This window comes from Apodemus sylvaticus, chromosome X (assembly GCF_947179515.1).
Source record: "Apodemus sylvaticus chromosome X, mApoSyl1.1, whole genome shotgun sequence".
Taxonomy (NCBI): Eukaryota; Metazoa; Chordata; class Mammalia; order Rodentia; family Muridae; genus Apodemus; species Apodemus sylvaticus.
The window spans coordinates 98,484,338-98,505,599 of record NC_067495.1 but is presented as its reverse complement, the minus strand read 5'-3'; the positions used below and the strand labels follow the sequence as shown (position 1 = coordinate 98,505,599).

At 43.4% G+C, this 21,262-nt stretch overlaps 2 protein-coding genes across 6 annotated transcripts in view; one reads left to right on the top strand and one right to left on the bottom strand.

The window, feature by feature from the left end:
* Window positions 1-21,262, bottom strand: part of Plp1 (proteolipid protein 1) — a 62,136-nt gene that overhangs the window by 38,877 nt on the left and 1,997 nt on the right. For 4 of the 5 annotated variants that reach the window (XM_052170478.1, XM_052170477.1, XM_052170475.1 and 1 more), the window contains exon 2: window positions 6,686-6,776. The gene's annotated coding sequence lies outside the window, so the exon portion shown is untranslated. Of the gene's footprint in view, window positions 1-6,685; window positions 6,777-13,714; window positions 13,835-21,262 lie in introns of all 5 variants that reach the window. The other variant, XM_052170476.1, reaches the window with a different exon arrangement.
* LOC127674773 (glycine receptor subunit alpha-4) overlaps window positions 15,701-21,262 on the top strand; it is a 19,228-nt gene continuing 13,666 nt past the window's right edge. The window contains exons 1-5 of the mRNA XM_052170472.1: window positions 15,701-15,768; window positions 19,246-19,376; window positions 19,648-19,715; window positions 20,439-20,662; window positions 20,802-20,884. Coding sequence (XP_052026432.1) covers window positions 15,701-15,768; window positions 19,246-19,376; window positions 19,648-19,715; window positions 20,439-20,662; window positions 20,802-20,884 — 574 coding nt within the window. The remainder of the gene's footprint in view (window positions 15,769-19,245; window positions 19,377-19,647; window positions 19,716-20,438; window positions 20,663-20,801; window positions 20,885-21,262) is intronic.

The window sequence follows — 21,262 nt, the reverse complement described above, 5'->3', positions numbered from 1 at the left end:
TTTAAATACACACACACACACACACACACACACACACACACACACACACACACACACACACACACAAATAGTAGAGCAGTGTTCTGTCACCCCACCCCCATAAGATGCATTGTGTTTTTGCTTCTCCTACTGTCAAGGGAATCTGCTCTGAAACACTAACATTCCTGGGCTTCCTTTGCTGAATTATTCATTTTTGCTGCCTGGGTATAACCAAGTCTTTCTCAGTAAAAGCCCTGGGTGGGGGTGAGCAACCCTGTCTAGGTCCAGTCACACAGCTAGCCAAAGAGAAAGCCTAAAAGGAAGGCAGACGGTGTCAGGGCTAGCAGCTGCTACCTAAGCAAGAAAGAAGGCTAAAGGAACCTCTGGAAGATGGCGGCCACAAAGTGACTATGTAGTGACAATTGTGCTGGATGGGGCTGATATTATTCTCCAGTACTTTGGTCCAAACTGGAAGGCCTGCTCTCACCATGGACTCACAGTCTCACAGCTGATGTAGCCCTAGGGTTAAAGAGACTGTCTAGATTGGTTGTACTCTATATGGCTGGAGACACGAGGACAAGTTATCACTAGTGAAGAAACACTGGAGTCATTAGATGGAGAGATGCTGAGGAGGAGAAGGGATTTAATTGCTAGCTCCAGCTCTAGCATTAACTGAATGACTGAATCCAGGACCATGGCTGGCCTCCCTATGCCTGAGTCCTATCCTTACATATGAGATAGCACTTTTAGAAAGGGATTCTGATCTTGAGCTCTATGGACAGAACATGAGAATCATAGTCCAGTTCTTGTTCCTGAGTGTGTGATGGTGACAACCCATTCACTCTGCCATGTCTCAGTCTCCTCATCTCTAAGAGGGTCAACAGTAGCTCCTACCTCAAAGAGTGTTAAAGACATGTATAAAGCAGCCAGTGTGGGGCCCTAGTGAATACTCAGAAATGCTGGCTGCTCATCAGAGGCCACGGGCCCTTGATCCTTAGAGCTTCACCTTTCAAGGTGCTCTCAGGTGTCTACGCAGAGGGAACATGACATTCTCTTGCAAGTTGCCTCAGGCCTTCAGAATTGTATGCAGCTTTGGGAATACTGCATGGGGACCTGTGCTCCCATTTCTCACCAGACTGCAGACAAGAAACTGAGCATTCTTGCAGGGTCAAGAATACTGAGTAGGCAAGCTAAGAGCTACAGCACGCAGAATGCTGTCCCCTACCCTTAGGTATTTACCTGGCTAGCAGGAGCTATGGGTCTTCTCCTTTCTCCTTCCCAAGACCTTAGTTTTGCTCTTTTCTGTGCTTCTGGCTGTGATATAAGAATGCCCTTTAAACACTTGAACCTATAGAGAAGGGGAACGGTACTGGCTGCTTTCTACCTGTACTTTTTCTTTGGGTCTTTTTCTTCTGTTTTATCCCCTTTCAACCCATGATTACACTTTTTGTGTGTATGTGTGTGGTGTATGCTTGTCTGTGCATGTAGGGGTGGGGTGCAAATGTGGAGGCCAGAAGTGTCCTTTAATGCTCTCTGTCTTATTCTCTTGAGACAAAGTCTCACACTGAACCTAGAAAGTTTATTTGCTATTCTAACACCCAGCCAAATACAATATCCTCTTCTTTCCACACCCTACCCCAGTGCTGGGCTTACAGAAATGTGCAGCTATGCCACACTTTTTAATAGAGGTGTTGTGGACCGGAAGGCAGATTCTCGTACTTGTGATGCAAGCCCTGTAACTCATTGAACCATCTGCCCAGACCCATTAATGGTTTTGCAGACATAAAAGTCATTTGCTGAAGCGCTTACTCTCACTCAGCATGATGACATTTAGAATTGATGACTTTGGAGCTTAATGAGGTTCACTGAGATGATGAGTGTGGGGTCCTCACAATGGGATTAGTGTCATGAGAAGAAAAGAGCAGATTGAGATTCTCATTCTTTTCCTTCTCCCCTTCCCCCATGTTAAGACACATTGGGCCAGTAGCTATCTTTTCATCTGGGCAAAGTGGTTTGGCTAGAGACCTTGCAAAGAGAGTGTCTAGCACTGGCCCCATGGAAACATTGCCTTTTAGCATCATTCCATAGGCTGAGATGTGCTACAGTGCTTCTTTGTAACCTCTGTCATGGTTCCTGTGCTAGATGCTGCAAGTGCACAGCAGTGAGACAAATAGGCCTGACCCCAACCCTGGGGACTCCAAGTCTAGTAGGGAGGGCATGTATGTACACAGGGATGTGGGATGACAAACTCCGAGTGCAATGACATAAAGAGACTGGGTAAGATAAGTAAGAAGCCAGTAAAGTGGTGATATTTAAGCCTCCTTCCCAATTAAAAACAAAGCAACACTCAGGCAAGTGTGCAAGGCAGCTGAGCACGGATGGAGAGCACAGCAGGCCTCCACTCAGGGCCAAGGTATTTGTAAACCTGCTGTATTGGGGAAATCAAGTTCGCTCATGTCTGTGTGTCCCTTGGGTTTCAGTTGTCTAGAAAGCATTCCCCCATTTTAATTCATGTCAGATTTTGTGGACGTTATCATGAGGAAGATATGAAAGTACAGATGCCTGGGCTGCACTGTCACTGAATCTTTGGTTAGGCAGGTCACCATAGGGTCTTGAAGTATTCAGTTTCCTATATCGCATTTGGTTTCAGTATTTGAACTCTGAGAATCACCTTACATATAATGAGTAAGATGAAGATGTTAGGGTGACAGCAGAAACTGAACTACCCAATCACTGGCTTATGTGTACCACAGCCAAACTGAATTTGTCTCATGAGCCTTCTTTTTTTATTTTTTTTAAACTGGATATTTTCTTTATTTACATTTCAAATGTTATCCCTTTCTCCAGTTTTTCTACCACAAATCCCCTATTCTACCCCCTCCCCCTGCTTCTATGAGGGTGCTTTCCCACCCACCCACTGCCACCTCACCACCCTAGTATCCCCTTACACTGGGGCATCAAACCTTCATAGGACCAAGGGCCTTTCCTCTCATTGATGCCTGAAAAGGCCACCTTCTGTTACATGTGTGGCTGGAGCCACAGGTCTTTCCATGTGTACTCCTTGGTTGGTGGTTTAGTCCCTGAGAGCTCTGGGGGGGGGGGGTCTGGTTGGTTGATATTGTTGTTCTTCCTATGGGGTTGTAAACCCTTTCAGCTCCTTCAGTCCTTTCTCTAGCTCCTCAATTGGGGACCCTCACACTCAGTCAAATGGTTGGTTGTGAGCATCTGCATCTGTATTTGTCAGACTCTGGCAGAGCCTCTCAGGAGACAGCTATATCAGGCTTCTGTCAGCAAGCATTTCTTGGCATCCACCATAGTGTCTGGGTTTGGTGGCTGGATATGGGATGGATCCCCAGGTGGGGCAATGTCTTGGTGGCCTTTCCTTAATCTCATGAGCCTTCTTTAATCTTTGTGTCTACTTGAAATTTAGGTTTTTTTTCCTCATATGAGGTCCAAGAATCCTGGTTTGATTAGTATCTGCTTAGTTTTATAATGACATTGAAAATTCTGTTTCCATGGAAACCCCTTAGTCTTCAACAAACCAAAATGTTTGTTGATCCAAGTTTTCTAGGGAAGTGCTCACCTTTATTTTACAAAGGAAAGTGTTACAAAATCTCCTCAAATCTCCCCATCCACGATGTTATTAAACATGTTTTTTTAAAAAAAGCTTGTTAAACATGTCTTCCCATGCATCTGAAAAGAGGTATGCAGGCATCTGCTTCTGGGTTCCCAATATGTAATTCCTCTATTATCTTCCTAGACATGCAACTTATCAAAAAGTAGCTAGACAACAGCCAGTAGGTCTCACAGCATAGCAAATGTGTTGGAGATGGAAACAGCAGTACTTCACCAAGGGCTATGCCCTGGTGATAGAAACTAAAGCAGAACAAAGAATATAGAAAATAAAAATATTTTAAAAAAAGAGAGAGAAAGAAACTAAAGCAGAAAGAAACCATCTGCTGACAGATTCACAGGGTAATAGAAGACATAGAGCATCACGGCAGTAACCAGCCTCCAAAGGCCCCCAGCCCTTGCTCCTTTCTATAGGAGTTTTCCAGAAACAAGACGTGTCTTACTTCCTTGCTTTTTTCCCACTAGAGATATTAATTTTATTTTCCCTCATTTATGCTTCATGTTCTAGGAGCTATTTAGTATCTTTTAGTTCTACCCTTTCACTGTCATTTATGAGCCTTTTTTCCCTGCCTTCTCATTTTTTCCTTTCCCCACTATGTCTCCTTGTTTTCTCTGTCCTCTCAATTTCTAGTCCTCTATAACCTTAGCAATATTTCTATCTTCTTCTGCCAGAGCCACGCCCTCATTCAGAATGCTTTATCAGCCATAGTACCAATGGCCTAGTAAGTATTGGCAATTGCTCTAAATGGTATTCCTTATAATGTCCACCTTCTTGAATCTGGTATCTTCTCACGACTAAGCTAGGGAAACCTAGAACAAAACCATTTCAGGTCATGGAGCAAATGAAAGGAGAGAAGGGCTCCAGGGCTGAGAGTCACAATGATCATTTACCAAGTGATATGTACCTGACCCTGCTTTAGTGCTTAATATCTCTTAGTCCACTTAATAGTCACAACTACCCTGATGGAGTGGTTTATTTTCTCACTTAACAGCATGGACTGCATAGCAAGATCCTGTGTAAAAACAAAGCAATACAAGTAAGACAAAACTGGGGATACAAGAACTTGAGATAGTTAAAATGCCTGTAAAAGGTCACATACTAGGTAGCAGAAAGAAGATTTGAACCCAAGTAGGCTACCCAAAGCCTGCCCACTTTGTCTACTTTCTGAAGATAGTTAAGGAGCTTACTATCCTGACTTACTTAATGAGAAGAATGGAGTGAAAGAAAATACACCAATCAGTGCCATTTCAGTATGTGTTGCCAATATAAAGGACAAAAATAAACAGAATAAAACCTGCTCCAAATACCCACCACTACCACCACCACCACCACCACCACCACCACCAGCAGCAGCAGCAGCAGCAGCAGCAGCAGCAGCAGCAGCAGCACCAACAACACAAAACAACATGTCTTTTGCTTAAGTACATGGAGAAGTAGAGCGTAAAAGAAGCAGTGGAACCCAAGCAGTGAGCCTCTTCTTTCTTTAGACAGTTCCTGCAAACACTCATTCTTTATTCAATAAGCACACATATAGTTTGTGTTCTCTATAAGCCAGGCTCTGGTGATCTTGGAGCTGTACATATACTTGAGAAGTTGTTAGGGGCCAAAAGTCCTGTCTGTTGGACCTGGATGTTTAGTTGTCATTTCTGAGCATGGTTCTAGGACTGATATTTATGAGTCAAAGAAAATGATGGCTATGGAAGTGCCATATAAAAAATGTCTAGCAGACAAAGGTCAACTTGTAGGGACAGATTTCCCTCTACATAATAAAGTTTTCAATACAACAAACAGAGGTGCCGTATTCTCCCAGAGATAGGATAGATCCTCGGATTTTTCTCAGACCACGAGGACAAAGGGAGAGTAGAGTTGACAGAACAGAGGAGTATGCTGGAAATGACATGAGAGGCAGCTCAACTTTAACCCTGGTGAATCAAGGGTTATATAGTTTTGGGGGAAGGAGCTAGGGATTTCCAGGGTAGGTATTTAACACTGTACAGTTTAGGGTACAGGATTTGCATGGAGAGCCATTCCAGGAATTCCAAGTGCTTGCTGGACAGGGTCTTGGGGGGGGGGAAGGAAGCTAAACCTGTAATCTCCCCAAGGCAACATGACATTCCACAGTTAGAGGGTGGGGTTTTGGCCTCCCCTTATCAAGGTCACAGAAGGAGAAGATCTGCTGGTAATTAGAGTCAATCCTCTATTTCACACTAAGTTCAAGACAATGGTAGGCTGTTAATTAGCAAGGCCTAACCCTGGGCCATCCACCAACATTCTTAGGGTGGACTTTGTTTGTTTTGTGTTTTGCTTTTAGAGACAAAGTTTCATATAGTCTAGGCTGGCCTGTACTTGTTATCTAGCTGAGCTAGCTCAGAACTCGTGATCCACCTGATTCTACCTCCTAATGCTAGGATTAGAGACTTATACCACCATATCTAGTAAGGATGGGCTTTTTTTAAAGCAGGAAACTCAAAAGTTGCCCATAGCATGTACCTATTGTCTCTCTGAGAAGGAAGCATATCACTACAGGTAGCTTACTTCTTGCTGCTAAAGAGCCTCTCTTCCCACTATGGAGCATGACACTAAATTCCAAAACCATATTGAGGAGGTTTCTAGATAAATACATTGCCAAGACATTATTGTCATAACTGTACTGAGAGAATGGATGTCATAGCTACAAAGGATGGTTATCCCGTTTAAAGAAATGGTTCAGAAGGCTGAGACAGCTTAGTAGGTAAGAGTGTTTGCCTGTACACATGTGAGGACCTGATTTTGACTGTCCAGTACCCTCATAAAAAGTCTGACATGGCTGTGCATTCCTGTAAACCCAACATTGAGGTACTAAGGGAATCCTTGATCTTTCTGGCCTAGCCAACATAGTATGTGTCTAGTTCAGTGAGAAACTCTTTCAGATAATAAGACAGAGAGCCATAAGAGATACCTGGTGTCCTCCTTTGTGTGTGTGAGTGTGTATGTATTTGTGTGCACAACACACATATAATACACATACTATACTACCTTCTACATCTGTAAGGAGACACCATGTTTAAAGCATTTAACAGGAGGATTGCTTACGGTTTCTGGGGGTGACTCCATGATCATCATGATGGGAGCATGGCAACAGGCAGACAAGCTTGGCATCAGAGCAGCAGCTGAGAGTTTACATCTGATCAGGCAGCAGAAAATAGAGAAAGAAACTAATTGGTAATGGTACTGGCTTTTGAACCCTCAAATCCCATCCCCAGTGTCAGACCTCCTCCCATAAGGCCTCAACTCCTAATCCTTCCTAGAACAATTTTTAACAACTAGGGACTAAGCACTCAAAAATATGCAAGCATACGGGGGTCATTCTCATTCAAACCACCACATACACAGAAGACAGGCAGACAGTTACACACATAGACACACACATACATACACACTCACACATTATGGTTTGGGTAAATGGGAAGAAATGTCAAGAAATTTGCAGGAAATTGATCCAATTCTGTTTTTCATTCTTACTCCTCTTACCTCAGATCTGATTTTTTTTTTTTTTTTTTGAGAACAAGTTACTTCTTAAACAGTGGAGGATGAATAATTTGACTGATTTGTGGCTCAATATCAAATACCTTCCTTGGCCTGTTCCTAAATCTAGAAACTCAGGATGGCCAGATTTCTTGAACTTGTGCTGTACCAAGAGGAGGCTATGGCTATGAAGTACAGTACACAGCACAGGTGTGCATATGCATGTACTCTGCAGAAGGGAACAGTGGAAATTTCAAAGAGCATAAAGCAGACTAGTTTGAGCTTTTGCTGGGAGGGAACAATTACAAGAAACAGATAATGCAGAAACCAAAAACATTGGAGGCCTCCTCTAGCATCTTCACTAAATCCTTGCATCACTTCAGTGATTCTACTGACACACCTGTGGCCTTCAAATATAAGGAATTGCATTTGATCTTCAAGATCTGGCTACCGCTTACTTGATTTTTATATGCAGATTTGGAAGAGTTAAAGGAAGTCTAACCTTTCTCACCATTAGTTACCAAATTCAGGCATCAAACAAAAGCCAAAAGGCATGTCTAAATCACTTATGAGGACAGTTAATTTTACTGACATTTCTGGTCATTGTTGTGGGGTAAGGCAAGGTACTAGGCAGAACTGAAGAGAACTAGTATCTTGGAACTTTGGAGAGAAAAGAAGACTTTCAGAAGAACTGAGTTAATTTAATCCATGTTTTATCTTGTGGATGAAAGGATATCTTTCCTGGGATTGAGACAACTTCTTCACTAACCACAGCAAAGTTTGGTAAGGAATCAGGCATTGATTTTGACTACTGCCCCTTCATATTTTAAGCAAACGTTAAGAATCCAGTTTATTATTGCTTGACCTTGAATAGCTAGTCAAAGCTTGACTGGCTTTATCTCTCCTGAGTCCATGGTAACTTGGTTGACCTTTGGAAAAAAAGATGTATTCCACATTCTGGAGAACCCAGGTTGGATGGTGTAGTTCCTTTTTAAAGGAGCCTCCAAGGTGGCTTAGATTCCTTCAAAAGTTGAATGCTGTCTCTACTCACCCTCTAAGACTATAGGAGATATACAGTAGAAGAATCAGGCATCCTGTACTTCCTACTGCCTGATTTGCTAAATGAAAAGATTATATTTAACCCTTGCCAGGCATCAGAAAAATTCAGTTCATCTGCAGGATGACACTCTGGAATAGCTTGTTAGTATAGAGCAGTAGAGAGACACAGTACAGACTGGAACATTAGATAGCTATGTATTTCCTGATGCTTTATAAATCTCTTCTATTGTCTATCTTTATTTTTTGCCATTTTGTAAACATTATATAGCTATGTTTGAAGAAATCAAAGTGGCACAATAGTGGAAGTATAAGAAGATAGACATGTGTAGTATCTGAGACTTTGTTTGCCCATCTGCAAAATGAGTCAAGGAAGGACTGGTGATATAGCATGTTAGATTGTAACAGAATGCTGAAATGTATCCGATAATTGTTCTATATCCCACCAACCAGGAACAAAGACTTCTTTACCCCTGATAATTTGAGCACATTTAAATACTCTCTTATAATAACTACACTTCCTTTTTAGTCTCTATAGGATAAAGCAATCCACTCAAGACAGTGGCTTGGGGAGTATACTTTGGAGAGTACAGTAGACCAAATTCTGAAGCAGGGTTCAATTAATGCAATTACTATGAATGAAGAATCCCCAAATACTGCCCACTTCAGTACTGATTAAAAGCTCCTCCAGGTGACTGGATCCTGGTATTTTGGTGGTGGTGGAGTAGTTCTAGTTGTGGGTTTTGTTTGTCTGTGTGTGTTTTCATTATCTGTTTTGTTTTGTTAGCAGGGTCTTGGTATATTGCCAAAAATAGCCTCATACTCTCTATATATCCCAGGCTGACCTTAAACATACTAACCCTCTGCTTCTGTCCCCCAAGTACTGAGAATGCAGGCATGCATGCCAATTCAAGGCTTATTTAGCTTTCTCTTCTGACTGCTGCTGACTGCTATTTGATTTTGAATGGATTCACAGCAAATATTTTGTTGGCACTGGAACCCTTAAAAAATCAGATAGAAGAAAGAAGAAAGAAAATTCTCTCCCTCTACTATACCTGCATAAGCTGAGTTCCCCTGCACTCACTTCCAGTTTCCTCCTGGGTGCTTCTCCACCCTGCTAACATGTTCATCCCTACACAGTGAGCCTTCTAAACGGTTTTCTTCTATTCCATTCTACCATGCCACAGACCTAGAGATATGAATGGAAAACATATGGTCCTCCAAGTTCCCTTGCTTAACACAATACAGCTGAGCAGATTTCCTGCCTCTGTGTTCCTGGTTGCCTGGAAATATCAAGACCTCAGCTTCCTATTTGTCTCTCCTGAACCTGGACCATAATTGAGGTTAGTTGTACTGGGTTTGCAGTTGTGAAAGAGCACCTGCCTTTGACTCAGCAGTGGGTACACTGCTGTGGAAAGTGAGGGGATTATAGAACACGTGGGATGTAATGCATGGTAGAAAGGCAATGTGAAGGTTACAGAAAGAAACCGACAATGGGGAGAGAAGAGAAGTCAGATTTCTCAGAGCAATACTGGGTCTAACGACAATGTTGCTGACATTGCAGGATGTGGTGGCAGCAAAAGCTGATGTATGTGACCTGCTGAAGTTTGGAGTAGCCTGTTGTCTGATTAGGATCTCTGGTGATTATTTTGAAGTGCTTGATTTTTTTGTTAAAAATTTTCATTTGGAGCCATATACAGTATAATTTCACAAAATGAATAACCATTTCTGGTATGAAATGTGGTTCAATTTGGCATCTTACCTAGGGATTCTAATTATTCTGACTAAGTAACTGCAGCTAAAGGGGCTTCATTACCACAGTATATATAGAAACCACAGCTAGAAATCAAAAGGTCTGCTCATCATAACCCAAATTCTTCAGCTACAGCAAGTCACTCTTGGATGATAATTGCTAGCAGCAGGAGCATCACCTTCAGATTATGAAAAAGGGAACTGTCTATATATTAGTCTGCATGCACACATATGTGCATACTCAGACAATGAGCCCAATAAGAGTACAAGGTTAGGCTAATACAATGTTCACTCAATTAAATTTCTAATTCTTGGCATACAAGTTTTTTCAGATTTAGCTCTATCTATAATATTGGTGAAGCTACTGCAAATTCAACTTTGTACATAACTCTATGTAGTCACCAAGCAAAGTTTTCCTTGCCACCTACTCCTGCAGTATCAGCAACATCATGGTGGGAAAAAAGAAGGGAAGAGAGAGAAAAAACTAAAAATAAAGGTGGAAAAGAAGGGGGAAAGAAGGGAACCACAGCCCTGAGTTATTAGAAACCATTTAGAGAGGCTCCACAGTGAACGATGCTGCTAGTCTCACTGAAGTCTCTTAGGAGGAGAATGTGTTTAGGGCTGAATTACTGAAGAGAGTATGCTGGGAGCATTTCTGGACAGTGATGAGCTATGTCACTTCTGGCAGGTGTATTCCACAATAGATAGAACTGAAGCGTACTACTGCTTACTGAAAAGCTGCTTGTGTTCTATGCTGTGTAATATGTAACCTGCTCAGATGCTAGGAGAGGCTCTCAGGCCTGGACCTAATGATAAATTATGCAGACACCCTCTTGGAAAGGAATTATATTACTAACCCACTAGAGTACAAGCTATAGAAGAACACTGATTTCTGCTTTGTTCACTATCATATCTCTGGCACCTAGAACATCTGCAGTATGATTTGCACTTGATACATCTTTGTTGAACATGTCCATGAATTAGTAGAAATGAAATCCATTTGATACAGTAAATATTTATGCTCCCAAGTTCTGTTGCATTTGTTATGTAAGGACTTCTCATTTTACAGAGCCACAGAGTATCAACAATACCCAAATGACAGAAATAAGACATTCACAAGCATGGCCACACACAAAAACAAAATAAGCCCTGAGAAGAGTCATGACATGATCCTATCAACTCTGAATAAGGATGTGAAAGAGTTATGAATGCCAAAAGATGAGGATAGTCAATGCAAGTTCTGTGGGAAACCTTAACAAAATTTCTGCACAGGTAGTAAATTGCCCTCATGTGACTAATGAAGTGAATGATGATCCTGAGGATGTAGTAGCAGAGAAACAATGTACACCTCAGTGCTGGTCAATACACATGCTCTAGCTAGAGCACCATCACACTGTTATATCCTGGGCACTGAATAGAGAAGCCAGCAACAAAGGCAGAGGCCATTCCCTGATGCTGTTCTGGTACTGAGAGCTGCCCTGTTTTTGAAGACTCAAGGAATCTCAGTTAACCTTTCCATGGTCCTCCTAGAAGTTTGTAGTCCCAAGTTATTCCTGTAAAATCCATGCCTAAAATGGTTCATAGAAAAGCAGGTCATATCTTTGAATCATCGAACTTGAGCCAGTCCCTCTCCAAAGATTGGAGAGAACTCCTAACATATCAAACAGTTTTGTTCTCCCTTGACCCACCTGAGCCTCCAGGCATCCCTGATGCTGTACTATGCACACTCTTTGCCCCATCTTCTAATATCTGGAGGGCTAAGGGGCCTCCTACCTCTGCTGCCAATGCTCCCAAGCACCAGAAGTGGAGTTCCTACTTTCAAGTAAACTGGCACACCCTTAAATTAAGTTAAAAATGACTCTGAAAAGAACACTTTCACATACAGAAAAAAAGATGCAGCCTTGTTCCTTGGATATCTAAGGGAAATGCTCTGGTCAGCAGCAGCAGTAGCAGCAGATTTCTTAAATGGTTTCTGTCTTTTATTTCCATACACACCCCCTTTTAAGTACCTATCCCCTTGCTTCCAAAACTTGCTTAAGCCTGGGAGTTTTCTCAAGGCTGTGAATAGAGCCTGACTTTTTGGGTTATGTCTTAGTCCATTTTTCTACCTCAGTAAGTGAAATGGGCAGGATCAGAGCCAGAGCGTCCCTGGTTATTGGAATAGGTCCAGGAAATTATGCTAAACCCTTCTCCAATTTTTCCTCCACATGTGTAGCCCAGAAGTCACAGAATTCACAAACAATCCCCATTCCAATAATGAAATGCTGTTCCTCACATAGAAGTTTCTGCAACTCTGCTTGTCAGCAGGGTGCAGGTGCAATTTTCGCTGTATAGGATTGAAACTGATGGCTTCCCTTTGTGGAATTAAACAGTTGTGAAAATGTGTCTAATGCATTTTTAGCACTAACAAAGCTATACTTGTGAAAGTAATTTTTTCAAGACAAAATATGAAAAACGGGTTGTTTATTGTAATTTCTATACTACCTCGATGATGCATAGAAGCCAGTTCTCATGGCAATGTAGTGTACAATTGCTAAACTGGAAAAGATACAGTACTTTTTAGAACATGAAGATTCATGTGCTTCCTAGTGTAATAGTGAGAAGGAAAAGCAGTTAGAGGTCAAGGCTAGACACAACTTTGTACCTTTCTACCACATCATTTCAGAACAATGGCTTTCTTTCCAGTAGAGCAAATTTGGAGTTAGCATCTCAGTTGATTCTTGCCAAAACCAAGTGGCAGCTTATTGGGTTTTGGTTCCCTTCTTTATCCAGAGTCTGTCCCGGGCACCCTAGGAAAGCCCAGCCAGACATTTGCTCATTGCTTCAGCCTCTTATAAGAAAGAACCTGTCTTCCCAGGAAGCTGACCCTGCCATGCTTTTCAGCTCTCAGTGATCCCATGGGGCACAAAGGAGGTGAGACCTACAACAATGGACCAGTCTCCAGGGGATTATGCCTTCCATTAGCCAAGAATTCCAGATGACTGAATGTGAGGCCACAGGCCCAAGGGGCAAGGGAATAAAAACTGCTTTCTTATTTCTCTTTATTACCATTGCCTCATACTGGGCCTTTCTCTGTATGTCAAACTTATTCTATCTTGACAGACAGTGTAAGTCATAGGTGGTAAACTTGTGGATCTGGGTGCCAACGATGCATCTTTTAAAACATGTTCCCTAATTGCCTATCCTGTGCTGTGGATTTGGCAGGTAATATCTCTCTGTTCTCAGGGAGCTCTCAACAGAAGAAGCAAGGAAATCATCAAGTGTGGTATGCTGAGGAGATGGAAAAGGAAGGATCTGGGAGAATACATAGAGGGTCTCCTAACTCAGACCTATGGGCAGTGGTGGTGTTTCCATAAGTCTTGTTTGACAAAGCAATAAGAACACTGAGTCCAGACAGGTAAGTATATAGGGGAAGGGTACTCTGTAGGCAACATATGAAAATACAACAGAGCTGGGAAAACAGAACAGTGTAAGACAAATCAGTGGAATGAAAAATATGGCCAGGTACTTCCGCAGGGACTTGCCCTGTAGTCTGAAAGAAGTGGGAGTACTTGCTTGGGCAAAGGAAGAGACAGGATCAGAGTTGTCAAGGATGGGGAAGTTACAGAAAGGAGACAAGTGGGACCCTTCTAAGCTCCCCACCCTGGTCCACTACCCTGAAAGGTTCCAAGTTCAGTTCCTGCCTAAAAGTGGGGTATGTGATGCTGAAGGGAAATAAGGAGGAAGGGTGAGCAGGTAAAGGGTGGATAAACATGTTATGAGGGTAATTAGTATTTTGCTTTTACCCACCATGTAAGCACTGAAGCATATAGCAGTCTCAGCTTACTGAGCTTACTCATCAATATTTTAGCATTTATTCTTGAAAATTCTCTTCTTTGGCTTTCATCTGTAATTTGAAAAATCTTCTTCCTTAATAGAAACAGCAAAAAAGGGAGAGGGATGCTGAACAAGTTCTAGCCATGGATGCCTTGTTATCAATCTCCCTATCTAGGCAAAGAACCCCTGACCAAAAGCATCCAATCTTCCCTAACCTCTTTCTGATTAGGCTACAGCCAGCCAGCCAGTCTACATTGGTACTGATCCCTTCCCCTAGCACACAGGCACACCAATTCTGCAGCGCTGGTAGGAGAGTTTCCACTGAAGAAAAGAAAGCCCTTGGTTCCTCACTGCTATAATTTAGGAGAGTGTGAAAGATTTAAGGAAAGCTAGAGAAAGAAAACAATGAAAGACTCAGTGAAGCAGTATAGAACAAAATCAGAACAGGGAAGTGGGAAGGGTTGGGTGGGAAAACAGGGGGAGGGAAGGGGACTGATGGGACTTTCAGGGAGTGGGGGTCCAGAAAAGGGGAAATCATTTGAAGTGTAAATAAATATATCAATAAATTAAAAAAAAAAAGAAAAAAAACAATGAAAGAGAGGGGGAAGAAAGGAGGGAGACAGACAAGGGAGGCGAAACACTGAGAAGGAACAGAGGGAAACTGAAATGAAAAAGGTGGATTGTGGAAAACTTCAGTGAGGAGGAAGAGAAGCGAGCAAAGCAGGCAGGGAGGGGTACTCAGGGGAGTCTTGGTGCGTCTTCAGATGATGCACAGGGAAAACTGGACAAGCAGGCAGACGGGAGAAAATGGAGCTGCTTAAGCATCTGGATGCCACGGGCAAATGTGCAGAAAGCAAGGGAGGCAGGTCACATTCTGTCTTGCGCCCTCCAGCCAGTGTGGTGGGGCTGCCTCGCCATCTCTCTTCCCGCCTGCAATTCCTCTATAGCTGACAAAACCAATGTCCCAGCCGAGCACCCAGGATAGCTCTCCCTTCCCACAAGCAGCCCTGGGGAACAGACACTGAGGAGGATTTTAAGAGCTACAACAGGTCACAGGACTCCACAATGAGAACCTGACAGAGAGGATCAAGGAGGGGAGAGAATGCACAGATTACCAGGTTGAACAACAGAGCTGGGCAGGTAAAGAGAGGGACATCCTCCATGCCTCCATCCAGAGGGGACAGAAAAGCAGCCCCTGAAGTCCGCCTCCACACCTCTGTTTGACTTGTTTCATCTTCAGGATACCCTGTGGCTGCCCCATAATCCCTCTGAGATCTTTATTCCCTTAGAAAAAGCATTAAGACTTTAATCTAGGGCCCCATTTTGACTTCAGGCTAAAAACAAAGCTGCTGGGTACAGGAGTAACAAGGCTGACTACATGTGAGCTAGCGTTCCTCCTGTTAGAGTTGGAGGCTGGACCTAACACCTCAGGCTCCCCCCAAGTGGCAGCTCAGCAGCCCAAGCTCCTCCCTAGTACTTAGACAAGCTGGGAACCCCACTCAAGCTACTGGCGACTGTGCCTTTAAATTGCTGCTTTCAGAGGGTGCATCTAGGGGGATGTGGGAGGGAGAGAAACATCTTTCTACCGGTGTCCTTCCTCCCTCCCCTCCAAGACTCTCCAGGGTTTGGAGACCGATTGCTACCCAAAGAGAATCTTTTCTGGTTCCCTGACCGGCAGGCTGAGGCCCTTCTCAGTCTAACATAAGCTCAAGCTAGAGCTAGTAGGGTTATCTGTGTCAGGTTCAGATCTATTCAGGGGAATAGTTCTAGACCCTGACTGCTAAGGATAGGGCAGAAAAGAAGCAGGAGAGGAAAGAGTGCTCAACTCCGAGCACAGCCACACAGGCTCCTTATTCCAGTCCAAGTTGGAGAAGGGCTCTATACTGTTGGCTTTCCCACAGGGATACCTGCTCTCACCTTGGCAGACAAGCTGAGAAAGGACTCCAAGGTCCCTGCAGAATGACAACTCTTGTTCCAGCAAGCCTCTTCCTTCTTCTCTGGACCTTGCCAGGGAAGGTCCTCCTCAGGTGAGCTCAGTGGGGTGAGGAGGAGGAGCATGCAAACACTAACTGGGGGCTCGTGGTAACTGATTTAGGCAGCTGCCACAGTTTCTTCTAAGTTTGTAAAAACAAACCTAGTCTGGAGGGCATCAGGGGAGGACATACCCTCCTCAGTCAGAACCCAGGAGCTGTCCAGTACAGATGTGCAGCCCCAGTAAGGGTATAGAAGCATCTGTATGGGAGAATTATACGGGCCTGGGTAGGAGCTAGGTAGCTAAGCCCTAAAATGGGGGTCATTCATCCTGTAACTAAATCTTATCTGCATATCAGCTGGACCTCTAAAAATGACAGAAATATCTGTCAGATGCCTGCCAAATAGGCTGCAGGTGGCACAGGATTGCCACAGGACCACAGCATGTTGGATCTGGGATGCCTAAACTGCTTTCTGCAGTTACTCTGCCCTTTTATACATAGCTGCTCACTGTCCTTTTGAGAGGCACTAGATAGCAGTCATTTCCTGGCTTTGCAGGTAAAGAATTCTTGGGGCTCCTTTTGAATGTCCCCTGATCATTTGCTCCTTTCGAATTTTAACAAGAGCTAGTCTAGGTTGACAGGATATGCTGAATAGACAAGATAACTCTGGCTCAGCTACAGTGGTCTTCAAACGAATGCCTCACAAAGTGAAAAAAGTGAATGCCAGAGCCTTGTCTTCTCCCTCTTAACACAAGGAGTGTCCCAGAGCATCTTGATTCTGAGGTACTTTCAGCCCCATTGCTTGCAGACAAGAAGGGGTGCAGAGTGGGACAGTATGCTTAGAAAGAAAAAAGCACCTAAAAGTTGATTGGCAGCATAGAGGGAGCTGACAGGATACAAACAATAAAGGGGTCACTGGGTTGGACTTTGTTGACCTTTGTTGAGCGGAGACTGCCTCAAGAACAAATGGATGTAAGTAGAGTAAGTAAGGCAGGCTCTTAGAGAATCCTAGGTTCAAGCTATTTGCTCTATGTATGGAAACTGGATCACAGAGAAAGGTAGTGACCTGCTAAAAGTTGACCAAGTAGCCCATAGCTTAATCAAAATTCTTTCCTCATACCACCCCAGGGCCTTATATGGGGATTGTCAGCTCCTGACCCTTCTAGGTCCTGTCAGTGTTAGGAACTTTCTAGGAACTAAAGGGTAGATAGAGTGGTTTCACAAGGTCACTCTTAGTCTAGGTTCCTTTGACAAGATAATCTCAGAAACTGGGTAACCAAAACAGGTGTGGGGACTAAAGATAGAAGATCCCTAGCCTGTCCTAGAGTTCTAGGACAGGGACCAGTAGAGAGGTGACCTGAGTGAGGCTGAGGACAGTAGAGGTCTGTTTGCTCTGTATGCAGGGCCATGTGGCCTCCCAGCAGGCAGGTGGCAGATGGCCAACAGCAGCAGCAACAGCAACAGCAGCACAAGCACCTGGCTGGTGTGGGCATCCTGTGGTGAAGCCACAGACTTCTGCCTGCCCCAGCATCACCACCGACCTCCTTGGATTTCCATAGTAAATATTCAGGCCACCTGCTCTGGCTACACCTGCCCATAGAAGGGTGGCCTCTATTCCCAGGGCAGGGGATTCCTTCTGCCTTCAGAATCTAAGCTCTAACTCTAAGAAATCACAGTGTGACAGGTTTTGGCCTTTCCTCACTCTGGTTCTTTAATAGATCATCCTGGGCTGTTTGTCTTGTGACAGTACTGGGATAGATACATTGAATCTTGAAGTTACTGGGTCTGGTTCTGAATTTTGGCTTTACCACTAGCCACAGGCCCTTAGAGAAGTCATTTCACCTTCACCTTACTGATCCCCAGACTCATAATCTATGTACAGTTAGCTCTTCATACCCATCAGTTGTCCACATCTTCAAATTCAAACATCATAGATTCAAAATATTTATTAGCACTTGTGCTGGCCATATTTGGATTTTCCTTGTCTTTATTCCCTAAACAGCTGCTTGTATAACATTTAAAGTGAGTGCATTAGCTATTAGACTGTAGAGATGACTTACTAGTTAGTATATAGGAAGATGTGCACAGGTTATATGCAAAGACTATATCATTATACACATATACATGTGTGTGTATGTATGTATGTGTGTATATATATATAAAAATTTGAGCATCTCAAAATTTGGGTATCCATAGAGGAGTTCTAGAACCAGTGTTTCCTGGATACAGAGAACCAATTTTAATAGAATCAGGGAACACTGATATGACAACTAACCTTGATAAAGTTTGTGATACATTTCATGTGGTACCTTAGCTCCTTTAGTGATTCTACCAGTCACTGACTAGAACACAGATTTATTGAAGAAATTTATGTACATGTATGCATACATGTTTGTGTATGTGTAGGCACAAATGCATGTGCGTGTACAGTGACATGCATGTGTGCATATATGTGTAAAGGCCTGAGGTTGATACCAAGTGTCTTCTTTGATCATTCTTTATCTTATATACCGTGGTAGGGTCATTTGCTGAACCTATATCTAGCCAGTTTCATCGAGTCTAACTGTCCAGCTTGCCACAAAAAAGCTAGGCTCCCCAGTGGTAGGATTACATGTGTGTTGTTGCCATAGCCACCAGAGTTTTACCTGTGTGCTGAGGATCTGAACACTGTTCCTCATGCTTGTGCACTAAGCATTTTAGCCACTGATTCATCTCCTCAGTTCTTTTAGGAGGAAGACTGACAAAAAAAAGAGGCTAGATTTGATTTCAGGCCAAAACATACTCCCATACTCACGTCTTTCCCCATCAAGGTCTTAGGTAGAGAAAGATGGGAGTTTACTTCAGTATGATTACACTATTGGGAAATTCTCCCATGGCTATAGATCCCTGCTTAATCACCATAGCTGAATTCACCTGCCTGTCACCATGGCCATGGAGACACTACACTTAAATGCAGCTTCCTGCTATGCCAAGGAGAGAGAGAGAGAGAGAGAGAGAGAGAGAGAGAGAGAGAGAGAGAGAGAGAGAGAGACAGAGATTGAGAGCAAGCAAACCTTCAGGAATAAAACACTAAGTCAGTCATTGGTCCAGTGATTGATTCCTGACTGTGTCACTCAGAAGTTCTGAGACTTTGGGCAGGCAAGTAACTACCTTTAAAAAATTACTTTACATCCTGACTGCAGTTTCTCCTCCCTTCATTCCTCTCTGGCCTTCCTCCTCACCTCCCCTTTTCTCTATCCACTCCTCTTCTGTTTCTATACCGCTTAAGCCTGTTTTCTTGCCTGGAAAATGGAGACAACAGCCTTAATGTCATGTACTAAGAGTAAAAAGATTTAGCCTATGTGAAAGCCATTTCCCAGAACTATTGTTGAGCAGCCATGTTGGCTCATAACTGTTTTGTTCTCTCATTTAATACATCAGAGAATCATTCTCTCTTACCTTCCTGTCAGCTGGGCAAATCTACCAGAGGATGGGGGCAGGAAAGCACAAACTGTGCAACTATCATCAAACTTCTTTTCTTCTCCCATCCAGTGTGGCGTTGGCAAAAGAAGATGTCAAAGCTGGGCCCAAAGGATCCCAACCCATGTCCCCCTCTGATTTCTTGGACAAGCTTATGGGACGAACATCTGGATATGATGCTAGGATTAGGCCCAATTTCAAAGGTAAGAGAGGTCCATGTACTTAGTCCCCTCCATGCTTACTATTTTGGGTGGCACATTCCTTAGCCAGTACTTGTTTAAGGAACGAGGCTGGAAGTCTAAAGCTAGATCTTACAGCTCAAAAAGAGCCTCTACTTCCCATTGCCTGTGGGTCTGTGTAGCTGTCAGTCTTTGCCCAGCAGTGGCCTGATCTGAAGCTCAGAGAGGGACTTGAGGAACCTGCACTGAGGTTTTGGGAATGCCCTGCCAATGGGCTATGCTTTGCTACCCTTAGGTCCGCCTGTGAATGTGACCTGCAACATCTTCATCAACAGTTTTGGCTCTGTCACTGAGACCACCATGGTAAGGGGTCTTCCTATTCCCCACTTCCATTCCAGTGTACCACCATATTGCAAGCATTTCCTTTCTTCTGCCCTCTTCTTGCTTTGTGATCATAGCTTTAGCCATGGGACATTTGAGTTGATGACTGAGAGGTTATTCTTAGTCCAGAGTTTTTCCCTAGCTAAATGCAAACTAGCCTAAGACCAGCTCATCAAATATGTGAAGAAACCTGATGCAGTGCATAGCCCTTAAATTACAAAAGAAGTCAGTTCAAACCACAACTCTGCCACCTAATATCTATATTAAACAGGTGGACATCAATCTTTCCAGCCTTTGTTATTCATATGTAAAGGGTAGAACATGAAACCATTCTCCACACAAGATTGATGCAAGGTTTAAATAACACAATGTGTATGAAGAAAGCACTCAGAGCTAACGATGTGGCTCAGTGATATAGTATTTGCCTAGCATGCTCAAAAACCTGGGTAAAACCTCTAGTCCTACCAAAAAATAAGCTATTAACAATGAGTCTGGCAAACAGTAGGTAAGACATAAATAAATATCTTACCCATTCCCATCTTTGCCGTATTTGTGCAAAGTGGGCTTTCTCCACTGGAAAATGCCTACTGGCCCTCAAGATACATGTCCAGGATTTCCTGCTCCTGGCCTTTCTGCGCATGTTGGCTTTATTGGACACCTGGGAAAAGCACTGATTTTGATAGGCCCTCCTCTCCATCCTTCCAGGACTACCGGGTAAATGTCTTCTTGCGGCAGCAGTGGAATGACCCACGTCTGGCCTACCGAGAATATCCAGATGACTCTCTGGATCTAGACCCATCCATGCTCGACTCTATCTGGAAGCCAGACCTCTTCTTTGCCAATGAGAAAGGGGCCAACTTCCATGAGGTGACCACAGACAACAAGTTACTGCGTATCTTCAAGAATGGGAATGTTCTCTACAGCATCAGGTGCACCTAGTGTATAGCAAAGAGATTCTGTACCAAGAGGAAGAAGCCAGATGGAGGTAGAAGGGTGGGAAGATGGTCCATGCTGTACAGTGCTGGAACCCAACAAACTGATGTCATTATTTTTTACTGTTCCCACCAGATTGACCCTCATTTTGTCCTGCCCAATGGACCTCAAGAACTTCCCAATGGACATCCAGACCTGCACAATGCAGCTGGAAAGCTGTAAGTATTTCTAGTGAACAGCTAGTTAATGATATTTTAGACATTTTCCCAAGCACATACTATCAATTCTCGTTGTGAATGAGACTAGAAACCAAAGCTCCTTGACCCCCAGCCCAGTGTAGTTTTTGTGTTCCCACATTACTTGCTGGGCTGACTGTTGTATAGGGCTGGGGAACAAAATAACTCCCAGCCATATATACAAATGTGCTTCTGGCCACGGGAAACTATCTGAAGGGTGCCTCCTGTGCCCAAATTTCTTCCTGCAACCCCTATATTAGCTTGACCTTTATTTTCTCAGAATTAAGACATTGAAGATGCCCATTTATATGCCATCTTTGGGCAAGCTAGAAGTACTCACAGAACTGATTCTCTATGAAT